Genomic DNA, 15,152 nt, shown 5'->3' with positions numbered 1-15,152 from the left:
CTACTTTTCTACTTCCAAATCCTGTGGCGTCTACTCATGATCAAGGGCATTCATTATCTAGGACAGCTTCTGAATGAAGCTCCAGCCTTTACACTAATCTGCTAGACCACGGGAAGGAAGGGTTTATCCTGTCCCCAGATCTCACACTTGTGCGTACACCTCTTTGACCCTAACTGAACTATATGGCCATGCGTGGTGGCAAGTGAGCTGGAAGATGTTGTCTTTTAGCTTAGAATATTAATTGCATTCCTGTACATTCTTAATAAGTGAGGGGGTGTGCATTTCTGTGCCCAGATGGAAGGGAGTGAGGGAAGTACTGACAAGGGCAGGACACTGGGCCATAATGAGTGAAAGTGGATGTGACAGTAAACCGTTTAACTGCAAAGGACTGGCTGAAACAAAGCAAAAATGCTGAAATAAAAAGATATATGAGGTCAAAAGGCATAACAGTCTGGACCAGAGACTTCAGCCCCCCGAAACTGTCAGCTGTGTTTAGGGTGAAGCAATCAGGGACCCAAGAGTTCTGAATATTCTAGAAAAAAATATTAGGCCATTCTTATTGCTATATACTCCCCTCTATACTCATCAATATTTTTAGCCCTTGCCAGGTTTAAATTCTTGAGAGTTCACAAATATCTCTTTGTGCTTTCGATTTCTGTTCCCTTTCTTGTAGCCCATGTGTGTTTTGGCAAATTGCAATAAACCTTAAAAGGCCTGTCTGAAGTAGATGTCCCTTGTTTCTATATAGTAGTTTTGCTTGTCTGCTTTTAGTCGCAGATTTCATTTAAGATTTAAGACTAGGGTAAGAGAAAAAATGAGGAAGCATAATATTTAAGGCATATCTGGAAATAAACTCTATGTGATTCAATTGGATAAAAAACTATATGCCCTAATTTATGTCTTTTATAAATAATCTTTTTTTGTTTTTTACTATGGTATGTGGTATAAATGTAAAGTATTTGGATATTATAACTGCAGCTGCTACAAATAGTCTTGTATCTGTCTTTTCATGGACACATACACTCATTTCTTTTGGGTATTTTTACCTAGGAAGGGAATTGCTGGGTCACAGGGTAGCTGTTAACTTTTTGAGAACTGGTGGAGTTAGAAATGTTTTTGGTAGGTTATGTATTGGTTAGGGCAGACTATGCTACAAATAAGCCTCATAACTTATGGTTTAATTTATCAAGTCTCTTGTGGCTCAAACAAGTCTGCTGGAGGTCAGGTAAGTCTCCAGGGCAGCTGTCTTTCCTGGGGTCACTCAGTGATCCAAACTGCTTCCATCTCGTGGCTCCACAGCGTGAGGCCTCTTCAGGAAGCACGGAGCCCACACCTCTCTCTTAAGGCTTTCGTCAGGAAGTGGCACATGTCACTTCTGCTCACAGGCACTTGATCTAAACACATGGCCTCGCCTAACTGGGAGAAATCTGAAAGTATAGTCTTCTGGGTACCAAGAAGGAAAGGAGAAACAGATATTGGTGAGTTTGTGTCTACCGCACTTCACGTATCCGGCACTACCTCCGTTCCAGTGTCATACGGAAACGAACGTTTGTCCAGGTGTTAAATTCTGTGTAGAATGTAAATATTTTCTTTGGAATCATGGAGTCATTTCTCCGTGGTCTTTTAGCTTCCAGTGTTACTTTTAAGAAATCCACTGCCATTGTGATTCCTTGTGCTTTTCTCTTTAGAAGTTTTTAGGGTTTTCTCTATCCTTCGTATTCACATTTCACAATAGTGTGCCTTGGTGTGGATATTTTACATTTTTATTTTTCATCATTATGTTTTTGCACTACTTGTTGGAAAGATTTTCTCAACTTTACCTTCACATTTTATCAATTTAAAAATTATTTCTACTTCTATAAATTTATAATTTGCATGAGATTTTTCTTGTTTATTTTATTTTTATTACATTCTGTTGTTTTATGCATGCAATGCCTGTTAATATGTGTTTTTTTTAAAGCTTAAAAACATTGTAGATATGGAAGTATAGTTTATATTGTAACCTGTGCTTTTGTCTCCAGAGTACTCCTAAGTAGGAAAATAAAATACAGCAGGAAATGGATTTTGATGTAGTTGGCAATCCATTAATGAACTAGGAATGGTTGTTTTTAAGAACTGGTAATTTCCTAATAACGGGCATCCATGCAAAATATAATAACACATCTTTGTCCTACACCATACTTTTCTATTAACCCTTTTTTATGATGTTAATAACCTCTTGACCCAAAACAAATTGAAAAGGAACGTTTAATACTAGAAATTTAATTCTAAATAAAAATAAGCATGACTTAGGATTTTTTTCCACTGCAATATTATGTCTTTCTGTTCTCAATTTGATTACATATTGTATTTTTCAGTTTCGTGTTTTAATATAAGCTGTTTATTAAAATATGAGTCTAAAATTGATTTCTTGGAATTTGCTGATGGAAATGGCTGTCGGGCTATTACACATTCAAATGTAGGTCCTTCTCTGTGCACTGAGGTATGTAGGACGCTGGTGGAAGGAAGAAAGAATTGTATTTTTCAGATCTGATATTCAGGGTGCATCTCAGCCATTTGTTGTGGTCACAAAGATCCACAGTTTAGGGTGTGAACTCAAAGAAGAGACTGGAGGAGGCTCATACTCCTCTTAAATTCTTTGTGGTGATGATTTAAAGTCTCTATTTTTCTCAAACTTTTTAAGTCTCCTGCCCACCTTGAGGCTCCTTCATTCTTAGTAGACAACCCACCTGCTACTTCTCAGAGAAGATAGAAAACGTTAGACAGGAACTCCCTCAAGGTCCTCGCATCAGATCTGCTCCTTCCTTTCCTTCCTTCCCAGTCCAGTTCCTCTGCTGTGCCATGGCTCTCATTTCCTTCCACATTTTCAGAGGCCTTATCCATTTATTGGCCACTTTTTCCCTCCCTGTATCTTCAGCCTCTCTCTACTTGCTCATTCCCATCAGCATCTAAACATATGTAAGCTTTTCTTATTCATTTAAAACCCCCCACATACCAACATTCCCCCTCATCCCCAGCTAAATTTCCCTTTCTGTTCCCCTGACAATGGCTAAAATTCTTGAGTTTACTTATTCCTTTTGAATCTGTTCTAACCAAGATAGCAATGACCTCTCATTTCACTATGCCTAAGGGATACTCTTCGTTGTTTGTTTATCTTTACTGTTCTGCAGCATGGGACAGAGTGGGCGTCTCCCCCTTTTGGAAACACTCTGTTGTCATGGTTTTGGTGATTTGTAGGTCCTTGAGGCACCCCCCACCCCCACCCACCTGAGGATTCTGGTTATGTCCAGTTTACAAGCTTCCTCGCCTCCCCTGGCATCCCTGAGTGTGGGTGGTCCTCAGATGCTGTCCTGGCAAGCTCTGAAACTTCCCCTCCGACTCTGCACACCCTCCCTTGGAAAACTCACTTCACCGATTTTGGCTACATTCCTTTTGCTGAAGACTACCGAACCTCCGAAATGTCAGAACCCGTGTCTGCCTGACTCCCCAACTGATCTTCCGTTTCCCCGTAAACTGTATTGCTTTTCATCCATCATTTTCACGTAAGTAGACATTAAAAGATCAGTGAATCTTTACACGATCAGAGAATCTAACCATTCTAGAAAAAAATTTTTTAAAGTATCTACATTTGTCTGACTTAAACACATTCTATTAAAGGCAATTTGATTTCAGCATTGTTGTATCCATGATTGTATTATACTGGAAGATGGCCATTCTCTCGGGCTGAAATCTCCGAGGTGACTTGTCCCATAGCTAATGGGCCAGACTACTGTGCTTTCCGACTTCTGTGTCTTTTCATGTGAACATTTTTGGTATTGTTGCTTTGCCTGGTCCTTTGCCCCTAAGCTTTTTACTGTCACATCCTGTTTCGCTCATTATGGCCCACGGTCCTCCCCTGTCAGTGCTTCCCTCAGTCCTTTCCTGGGCACAGAACTGCACACCCCCTAGCTTACAGCTCGGGACAGTGGTTTTCACTGGATCGGGTGTGGGGTGTTGCTGGGTCTCCAAATCACCTGACAGACATGTTCTTTAAAGAACTTTCAATTTTATTTTTCAATCATAGTTGACATTCAATATTATTTCGTATTAGTTTCAGGTGGACAGCATCATGATTAGACAATCTACACTTTACAAAGTATTTCCCCAATATTTCCAGTACCCATCTGGTACCATACATAGTTATTACAGTATTATTGTCTATATTCCCTATGCTGTACTTTACATCCCCGTGACTATTTGTAACTGCCAATTTGTTCTTTTTAATCCCTTCCCCTTTTTTACCCAGTCCCCTGCCTGCATTCACCCCTGGCAACCATCAGTGTGTTCTCTGGGTCTGTGACTGACAGGCATTCTCAAATCACTTGCCCCAGCTACCCCTCTCGCAGACTCTTGCACCCTCCCCCCCGGGTATGTGTAATATCAGAATTGGGGGTTGGAGGTGAGGGAAGAATGGCTCCTATACTGTGAAATTGCTCCAGGTGGTTTTGATTCCACCCCGGCCCCCACGTGACCATCCCATAGTTTGTGGAGAGGCACTAACTTGGAACATTTTTTTCGCTTCTAGTTCTTGGTTCCACATACTTCAGGTGCAGGATAATTGCGGCGTTGTTGAATGTGCATATTGATTAATTAGTACATACTGTATTTGCCATGTATTTCTGTTTAGTTAGCCTGGCTCTGGAGTTCGCTGCCACACAGGTGGCTTAAGCAATAAAGTGTTGCTCTGGTGAGTTTAGCCAGAAAGTGCATCTGCTTCTATGATCTTGGGGATGATGATAGAAGCTCTTTTCTCTTGGGCAAGTTACTGCTCTGTGTCTTCTGTTCCTTCTGTGAAGTCGCAGTTATGCCATCTACTTCACAGGGTTTCAAAAGGGATTTAATGAGATACTACGTGTAAATTGACCATCCTGTTGCTTAGCCCAGATGACTCCCTCCAGGCCAACTGCACTTTCTTCTCTTTCGCCCCCTTCCTCCTGCTGATGGTAGTGTGTTGTCAAGGGAAGGAACCTTCATATAGCACATGCATTCAATCAGGGAAGTGGAACTCTAAAGGCTTGGGTTTTAGTCTTTGTAATTTTGCTAATTATATCTAGTCTGCGGGCAAACACGTCACTTCCCTCTGCCTGCATTTAAATAAGCTACCAATGGAGGGATGAGACTTCAGGCTTTCTATAGCTCTTCTGAACTACAATGGCCTGTGATTTTATATTTGGCGTTGCCTAGTCTGTGGGTATTATTCCCATGATGAGTGCTTGTAACACTGTATTTTTTAATGATGGTATTGAAGTTGACATCTAAGTTGCATCCTTAAACAGTTCTTTGAAGAAAGCATTCAGCAGAAGGGATTCGTCAGCGCATAAATCTTACTGAGCAGCTTTTGAAAATTAAATGCATTCCAGGCTCTGTAAATATACAGAGGTGTTCATTTTTTTGCCGCTTTGTGACCCCTCTCTGCTGCGTATGTTCACCGAATATTTTACAGTGACATAGTCAGCGCTATCAGATTCTGCCTCATTCAAGTCTTTTAGTTCCTCGAGCTGAAAACCTAGACCTGCCTTTACTAGTGTTTGAGAACCCTTGTCACCCTGGAGCACCTGCAGACCTGACTGCAAAGGTGGCTTTGTCTGTGACATTTTTCCACAATAGTATGTTCAGTGTAGCAACTGGAAATATTGTTTGTCTCCCATATCCAGAGCTTCATGCCTTTCAGCCCTTAAGTTCTACAGCCCTGAGTTGCTCTTCTAAACTCGGTTTGTGGAGTACATGCCTCATGGTGATCCAGAGTTTTAGGGTGTGAGAATGAGTGTGTGGGCCAAAGCTACAGCGTCTATCATTGTATCTTACGTAAATGGATCCTGGAAACCTCGAATCTGGGCAACACTTTATTTTTGTACGAGGAGAATGGTAGAAAGAACATCCCTTAAAAAGAAATCAGTGTTTTTCTTCATTTTGTAGCGCTGTTAACAGTAATATCAGATGAGAAAAGCAGCCTCTACGTCCTCAGACACTTTGGGGGAAAGAATGAAATCATCCATAATCTGTGCTGTCTCAGTGTGGGGGGTGGTTTGTAACAGAAAAATTCTGGAGATACTTACGAAAGCTGTATGCTTGTTTGTTTCTGATTTTATGCTCTGATTCTTCAAAAATTCCCATACTATTGACAAAAATGTGTGTTTTATTTCTCGTAGGTTATTTTACTACCTGGTGTTTTAGCTCGTCTCTGTTTTACTCACACAAGATTAATTAGATGCCTTGGTGGAAGAAAACTGTTCTTGAACATTTTGTGACTTTTTTAGTCTAAACAGTTGCCGTATAATTTTATATTAAGTGTTTTACTGTACATGTAATTATCTTAAGAGTTATTTTCAGGCCACTTTTGTGCGGTGTTGGAACATCTCTCTGGTACTCAGAATATAATTGCTTAGATATGTTCGTTAACAGTTATTTCTTAAGTGCCTTTGAATAGCGTGAACTATAAAAGGAAATGTACTTTATGACTTTTACATAGGAAATACAGTCGTTAAACACTAGGATTCTTTCTTACATCATAATTTCTACACATGAAAGCTTTACTCACATAGTGTCTGTAGCAGTGCTGTCCCAGAAAACTTAACAGAGTGTCAGCAGCCTGGAGATTGAGAATATATTTCCCTTTAAGTGGACGCTGGGGAGAAACACGGTCACTTTAAATAGAGAAAAGTGAAGTGCTGTCAATGCAAGTTCCTGCCGACTCGGGAGGCAGAGGTGGTGCTCGTTCCCCGTTTCGGATGCTGTTTCTAACGGGGCCGAGTGCCCCTCTGCTCCGTGGGTCTCCCTGCCATGCACCAGACCCTTCCCAGAGTGGCCGAGTCCTCTGATTCCTGTCCGTGAGCTCTCTGCCCGCACTAGTTTTTCTGCTGGGAATGATGAGCAGAAGGTCAGGTTCTGACCTCCATTTTTCCTCATCGATGTGGCAGTAGTAGGAGGGACGGCAGGGGACAGACAGGAGACAACCCCTTCTGCTGGTTGAGGCGCTGTATCGATGGAGCATCTGCAATGTAATATACCCTGGGTTTCTAGGACACCCACTTCAGCTACTCCCGAAAACCTCGTTAGGCGTCAAAACATTTATTACCAGGTTTCTAATGTGACATCACTTCGCCAGCCACTTCTCTGGAGTTTGCGTTTCGTTAAATTCTGCAGCATTCTGACCAATTTGCAGTCATGGTGTTTGAATTCCATTTTCATTTGTCAGTCATCTTGTATAATAGCCTTCCAAATTATTATTTTTCTGACTGTATAAGAATTGGTTTTTCTTTCTCTTTTTAATGGGGAATTTTCAGTTTCTGTAATGTTCGAAATTTTTGTGAGGGGTGTGTATTGCATGTGAGTATATGAGCATAGTCAGTCAGTACTCCAGGGAATAAGGCCATGATGTAGTACACACAGATTTAACAAGAAGGGTGTTTACTAAAGTATTGTTTGTGAGAGCAAAAAATCAGAAACCTTAAATACCAATAACAGAGAAGTGATTGAATGCACGTATGGCCGTGCCATGGAAGATTTTGTGGGGAGGGTAGTGTTCCCAGGCCGCCTCAGTGGACAGAGCTAGGAAATACATGAATGTTCACACATGCACAGCGTACCCATCTAAACACGTGTACACATCTGTGTCTGTCTGTCTGTGTGCCTATCTATCATCTCTTTGTTTATCTGCTAGAACACACGAGTTCGTACTGACAACTTTTATTACAAGCCAGCATCACGTGGTTTATTTTCACCTCTTCCTTTCTATATTTATGTCCCTCTTTCTCATCAGTGAGGAATCTTGCTCCCATCCTTCCCAGTATATTTACTTATTTGACCAATTTCCTGGTGTATAATAATCTCTTATTCCTGTGGGCTGTCTTCCTGGCCCAGTACCATGTACTCAGGCTGGTTAATGATCGCCAGATTCTCTGGTAAGAGCGTCCCTCGACGCAGTGAAAACCGTTTGAGGATTTTTGAAGGAAGATGCTTTGAAAACATAGGGTATTTTTCATTCTTTTGAGTAATGAAGAATTTTTTGGAAAGAGGGTCTCTTGCATTTATTACTTCACTTGTCATTTTCTCCACACGTATAGTTTAGTCACAATTATATAAATCCACATCCTCCTGCTGCCCTTTGCTGCTAATGTAGGGGGAATCCACCCATTAGTTTTTCTCATTGTTTTGCTTGTTTATGTTGAGGGGAAAGTGACGGTTGAGCATGTTAAAGGACGTAACGATTTGAGATTGTCTGAGTTACAGTTCAGCCGTCGAGTTGTTTCAGTTGCATTTACCACCTGTCTGGTTCTAAGGTGTTCGTCACGGTCATGCCCAGTTGCTCAGAGCTGTCTAGACACGTCTAATATGTTTTCTTGTGGCTTCTGTGGCTTGTGTTCGAGTGGTCTCTTTTTCTTATATGCAAGATTTGTAAATGCTAAATATGCTTCCATAAGTATTACAGCAGTGCTTGCTTTGTTTTACATTACAAAGTTATTTTTGCATTCTTGGAAGTATGTAAGGAAAAACATGGAAAACTACTATTGAATGATTAAATGCTTACTGTATGCCTGATGCTGTTCTAGCCACATGTATTACTTTATTTAATCTTCAGAAAAATATATGAGCAAACTGTGGCCCCCTAAGTAATTAGGCTTAGAAAATTGAGTCATTCTACAAGTTTACAAATGTAGTAAGTAGCCCAAACTGTCTTATACCCCAGGAGTCCGTGTTATCCAAAGGAGCATGGGCTCTGAGGTTTAAACATTGTTTGTGATGTAGTAAACTTTCTCTGCTCCAGACTGCTCTGCCAGTGCCCCGAAGAGAATGAGTGCCCCTATTTTACACATAGGTCATGGTGTCCTCTGCTTTTATCAGTCCCTGTGTACTCCGAACCTAATTGGCACTCAGCAACAGACAGCGCTACCACTGCTACCAGCAATAGGAAAACAAGTAGCTGCCATTCCTTGTGCATTAACTGTGTGACAAATACTGTCCTTAGCACTTTATATGTATTAACCTATCTGATGCTTGAAATAACTCCATGAAGTGCCGGTACCTCTATTATCCCCATTTTATAGATGAGGAAACTGGGACAAAGATTAAGTCAATTGCCCAAATCAAACAACAAATAAATTTTACAGCCAGGACACGAACCCAGACATTCGGGGCACTGACACTCTCGTCTGCTATTCCATCCTTCCTCAGTATTTGTTATGCTAGATTTATGTGTTGAAAACAGAACCAATTCTGATTAAGTTAAACCGAAAGGGATTATTAGGAGGATATATAGTAACTCACTGTAGTAGTAGGAAGCCTGAAAAACCAGGCTTGGGAGACAAGAATGGCCAGTTAAAGAGCGGAGGATACAGCCACACTTAGCCAGGGGAGGAGCTTGGTCACAGGGCCCCTGCTGGTGCTGCTGCCACTGGCCCGCGCCGTACTCTGCTGCTGGCTGTGGCCACTGGGCTCTTGCATCTGCTGCCATTGCTGATGCTGCAGTACTGATGAAAGTCTCTAACCATTCCTTCATCTTTGTATCACTGTTGTATCACTTTGTTTCGCCTTTGTATAAGATTCAGGAGCCCATGTTGAAGCATTCACCTGATGGAGCCCAGGCCACATTTTAAAAATGCCACATTATTATTATTTTTTTAATACTTTTGATTTTTATTGTTGTTCAAGTACAGTTTTCTGCCTTTCCCCCCACCTCTCCCCACCACCCCAACCTTCCCCACCTCCCTCCCCTGTTTCCACCCCACTTCCCCTGTTATTGTCCATGTGTCCTTTATAGTTGTTCCTGTAAACCCTTCACCCTTTTCCCCCATTACCCTCTCCCTTCTGGTTGCTGTCAGCTTGTTCCCAATTTCAGTGTCTCTGGTTATATTTTATTGGTTGCTTGTTTGCTTGTTTGTTTTGTTGATTAGGTTCCAGTTAAAGGTGAGATCATATGGTATTTGTCTTTCACTGCCTGGCTTACTTCACTTAGCATAATGCTCTCCAGTTCCATCCATGCTGTCACAAAGGGTAGGAGCTCCTTCTTTCTTTCTGCTGCATAGTATTCCATTGTGTAAATGTACCGCAGTGTTTTGATCCATTCATTTACTGATGGGCACTTACGTTGCTTCCAGCACTTGGCTATTGTAAATTGTGCTGCTATGAACATTGGGGTGCATAGGTTCTTTTGGATTGGTGTTTCAGGGTTCTTAGGGTATCATCCCAACAGTGGAATTGCTGGGTCAAAAGGGTTAGGAACCGCGCTCCCGCACTTGCCTCACCCTGCGCACCCTGAAACTAGAAACTAAAAAGGCCACATTAGATATGCTTTCTTCTTCAACTGTTCTGGTGTGCTCTGGGAAGAATAGTAACAGAAGCAAATGGCAACTTTCCCAGTGTTGGACTTCACAGATTAAGATATTGCTCAGAAAAACCTGTCCCTCTTAATGTGGTGAAATAGGTCAGTGAAATGGTTTGAGGAATTGGCAGCTAAAGGCAAAAACGGCACTGGTTGAATCCAGCTCAGCTCTAAGTGATCATTTTTGGTTCATTCTCTTTGGATCATGGATTAAAGAGTATAACTTCCAGGTGGCTGATAATTGAGTCATAAAATATGTCCAGGTTTTCTGGTTGATTTTAATTGTAGATGGGGAAATTCATCGGATATCAAAAGGTAATACTCTTTAGAAAGAGGATGGTGCTTTTGTCCAAAATATGGTCGAGACCAGTGTTAAGAATTTTGTTATGTAGGCAAAAGTTCACTTTAGAAGTGCTGTAATAAAATACTTTCAAGCCTTATCTGATGGCTCACTGGTTATGAGCACTAATCCCTATAAAAACTTTCAGTGCAGTACAAGGATCAGGCCACGAAACAAGATTTGACTTTCATCACACAGCACTTAACGGAACTCATTTTACTAGCATTCTGAGCTTAATAAGGATTACATGTTTTGAGTGCTTATAATAAGCCAGGCAATGTGTTAAGTACTTTATATATATATATATATATATATTTAATCCTCATAAGAACCCTATAAAATAAATGTTAGTATTGACACTTTTAGGATGGTTTTGAGGCTAAGAGAAATAACTTGCCCAAGGTCACACAGTGAGTGGTGGAGTTGGGTTTTAAATCCACGTTTGTTGACTCCCCAGCTTGCTTTTGATGGCCACACTGCGCTGTGGAAGAAAAGTCATTAATTAAATCACAAGTTAATTCTGGATTAGCATTCTTGAATTTTTAGATCAAGAGATTTCTTTGTCACTACTTCTTAGAGAAAACTCCCTCATTTTAGGTTCAGTAAGTCAGGCAATGAGTTAAAAGAATGTAAATTATTATCATCACAAAGTCTTTTTACTGTTGATACCTAGTAGCATTGTCACACATGTTGTCATATTGGATGCACAGGTAAGGTGATTTTCTCACAGTTTAGGTAGGATGGGCAGGGTGAGGCAGGTGGTGTGGCTTCTCAGATCATCTCTAATACTCAAAACTAGAGATTATTAGGGCTTTGTGAAAATACTCCATCTTTTCTTAAAAATCTGCAAGTACCATCTCTTGTGGCAGCAATCACTGAAGTTTACCTAGCGTCTTGTAATAGACTATTTGGCTTTATCTGTATTGTTTTCACTTTCAAGCTTCAACTTCAGTTCAGGTTATCTAGGACTGGGAAGACAAGTTTTGTTCTTCTTGTTATAACTTCCATGGATTTGACTGAGTTTGCTGTCTTTTAAGTCTTTTACATGTACTTTCGGAAACTTGTGAACTATAGAACTTTCCTTTTTGTATTAAAAAATGCTTACCCTCAGCCTAACCCTTCTATGAATGTCTCCTTTCTGCTCAGCTTAGTCTGTGTGCTTATGAAACTACTCTGAAACACACACACAGAAGAACGAAAAGGCCCCGATCTTAGTCCTAATTTGCAATAGTTTAAGTTGAAGAAATTAATATGGCCAACCTGATGGAGGGCGAGAGAAAGCCCAAATTCACTGGTGTCAGGACCAAAGGCTGTAAAATAGTTTTTTAAAACTATTCTTACTATACTCATTTTGTTTACTGAAATTCTGTTACTTTGATTCTGAAGTGTTTTTGCTTTTATTTTTGTTTTGATTTTATTTTGTTGTGTTTGGTTTAAATGTGACAATCAAGCTGCTTTCAGGATGCTGTATGGAGCCCCAGAAAGCCAGATGGGGTCTAGGGACGGGGTTCATAGATTCAAGGCTGCATCTGTACGTGCCTCTACACAGGTTCCGCACCCATACATCCGGTACTGCCTCGACACTTCTCAGTCAGATTTGCAGGCACATACCCTGGCAGATAGTGGGACAAGCTGTTATGTCTTTATCGTCATTAGCCGAGCTCTCAGGAAAGTCCTACTTTATATTCCAACAAGACAACTTCTTATGTGTGAATGGAAGAATTAATAAGGAGCTGAAGAATTTTTTCTTTCGTTTGCAAAGTGGTGCGCCCCTACATGTATAGTAGGTAAATTTCTTTTTTTCTTATAAGTGTCTGTCATCTGGAAGAGGTAGAAATTATTGGAAATTTGCATGTCATTACAATGGTATTTTAAAAGCTTCGTGGCTCTGGACCTGGGGCCGAGGCTCAGAAACGGTTTCGTGGTAGCAAACTAAGCATTCCTCGTGGCAGGATGGGACCTACAACAGAACGCTGTAGGCTATGTTAAATTGGGGTGGTTTTTAGAAAGTGACAAATGCTTTATGTTTCCTAAATCTGAGATGGGTTCTACCAGCTCTAAAGGGCTGCCAAGTCATGTTATCACTTGCCTGCTTTGTAACTGTCTCAATTATTTCCTTCTCCAGCCCTGTATGATGAGATTCGTCAGTTTCGCAAGGCCTGTGGGACAGCTCATCTCAAAACCATCTTAGCCACAGGAGAACTTGGATCTCTTACTAATGTCTACAAAGCCAGTATGATAGCAATGATGGCAGGTAAGCATATTATATTCAAATGATGATATGTATTGAATTGATGTTTTTAGGTGAAATAAGTAAGTGAAAACATTTCGTTATTAGCTAAAAGTGCTAACCACTTGGATTTTGGGGAGGAGGGGTCAGATATTTTGTGAGTACATGTACAATGTGAAGTGTTAAATAAAACACTTGGCTTTCTTCCATATTTTTTGGTGGCATCTCATTGCTGCACTATCCTTGTAAGGCAGTAGATGGCTCTCTTGTTAGTGAATTGCCTTCCTTGTTATTTGATTATTCACTCATCAACATGTTAGACAGGAATTTCTTTAGCTCTGGCTTATTCCTCGCTGTGAATTTAAGGGTTTGATTTTTTTTAGTGATGGTGTACCCATACTGTCTAAGGAAACCTGTGCCTCTGTGCTGATACGTTTTTGAAAAATTTAGTGCAGTATCATTGTTTCTGATGCTTTCAAATGTAGGTTGACTTATTCTAGTACACATCCAAGCTTGAAGCCCAGGAGTTGTGCTTGACTCCTTCTCTCTCTCACTTTCACGTAAATCAGGGAACAAGTCTAGGGCACTGGGCCTCTTTTCTGTCCCAATACATCCCTCCACTCTGAGTGCTGCTGTGTTAGGCCACTGTCATTCCCTGCGGGGGGTCTCTTCAACAGTCTCCTGACTCGTTTCCCTGTCTGTACTTTTGTCCCCTTCCAGTCCTTTCTCCTCACGGTTGCCAGAATGATCTCTTAAAAATGCTAATTTGATTGTGGTACTCCTTGCTTGAAATCCTTCAGTGGCTTTTCTTCATCTCAAGGTAAACTGTAAATTCCTTCAGCCTGATTTGTAAAACGGTCCTTCCCCAGGCCCTGCCTCTGTCGTCTCCCCATTCTCCCTGCGCATCATTTGCTGCAGCTCTGTGAATTTCTTGCAGTTTTCTTTGGGTGGCACGTTCAACCCGTTTGAGTATTTGTGTTGTGACCCCTGCCTTGAAATACCTTCTGCCTGAATACCTCCTTACTGTCTTTGGATTCAGCACAGGTGTCACCTTTCTTAAAGAATGTTTCCCGATGCTGCTCCTTTCCCATCACGTGGCTCATTGTCTCCTCATTGTGCCACGGCCAGCAGTTGAAACCTCTGTCAGATAAAACCTTACCACACTGTTCTGTGATGGAGGGTTGAATTTCTAGGTGCCCTATTAGTGGCTCCGTATTTGGGTGAAGATACGAGACTTCTCAGGTCTTAAATCTGGGCCTCTATTGTAGTCACCCTCCAGATTTTTATACTCAGGTACTTTTAGAATACTCTGCCAGGCCTGACATTGTTCCCTAGAATTCGGCCTACTGATTCCGAAGATCAGCCGACTAGGCCTTAATGATGGCATTGCTCTGGTTACTGCTGCCGTGTCCAGAAGAGCTCCGGTCTGGTTGTCTCGTGTAGAGCAAAATCTCTGAAAACCTTGGGGTTAGAAGGAATGGATGGGCATCAGTCGTATTGGCACTTCGAAGAGCTATAGTAATAGAAAACTCCCTGCGGCTTTTAGGAAACTGGGTAAAGCCCCTTGGAGTCTGAAGTGGCCAAGGAGCCTCCCATTCATGCTCCTTGCCGGGACAAGGGATTGTCCACCCAGAATGCTGTCATTTGGTTCACAATGGAAGTATATGCAGTCTGGGCCATCAGCTGACCCTGTCCTGTCACTGCACCCACCGCTCATGGTAGGAATGTGGTGTTGAGGCATCACGCTTGGATGCCTCCATTCTACCCTCTCCCCCACCCCTCCACAGACAAACACGTGACTTGAAACAGGCTCTCCCCTGTATCTTCCGTCTCCTGTAGCCCTGTCCCTATGTTGTTTATCTCCTTCTTTTAATCAGTGTCTCCTTTAAAATACTCCTTTTTCATCTTCATGTCAGTCCTGTAGTTGATGAAATTTAAAATTGAGTTACCTAAGGTCACAAAACCAAGAGATGACATGCAATCATTATTTGACCCCAGGTCTTCTGGCCCAGCTTCATTGCCTTTTCTGTCTCCCAAGGCACCGTGCTAGATCTTACCATGAATTAAAGACACACTCTTTGTGAAGCATCACATGTGAAAGCATGTGGCACACTTCCTGGCCCACAGTGTTTGCTTCCTATTCTGTTAGGAAGGTGTGTAATAGAAATAAAGTATTTTTAAACTTTTGAAGAATTCTTTTAAATTAAAAAAAATTTTTGAACTAA

General features: G+C 41.3%; 1 protein-coding gene across 1 annotated transcript in view; it reads left to right on the top strand.

The window, feature by feature from the left end:
• DERA (deoxyribose-phosphate aldolase) overlaps positions 1-15,152 on the top strand; it is an 89,818-nt gene that overhangs the window by 34,958 nt on the left and 39,708 nt on the right. The window contains exon 6 of the mRNA XM_053921766.2: positions 12,823-12,951. Within this exon, the coding sequence (XP_053777741.1) occupies positions 12,823-12,951 (129 nt within the window). The remainder of the gene's footprint in view (positions 1-12,822; positions 12,952-15,152) is intronic.

The sequence above is a fragment of the Desmodus rotundus genome, chromosome 3, assembly GCF_022682495.2.
Source record: "Desmodus rotundus isolate HL8 chromosome 3, HLdesRot8A.1, whole genome shotgun sequence".
Taxonomy (NCBI): domain Eukaryota; kingdom Metazoa; phylum Chordata; class Mammalia; order Chiroptera; family Phyllostomidae; genus Desmodus; species Desmodus rotundus.
Note: the sequence above shows the minus strand (reverse complement) of the source record. Positions and strands in the feature narration are given on the sequence as shown.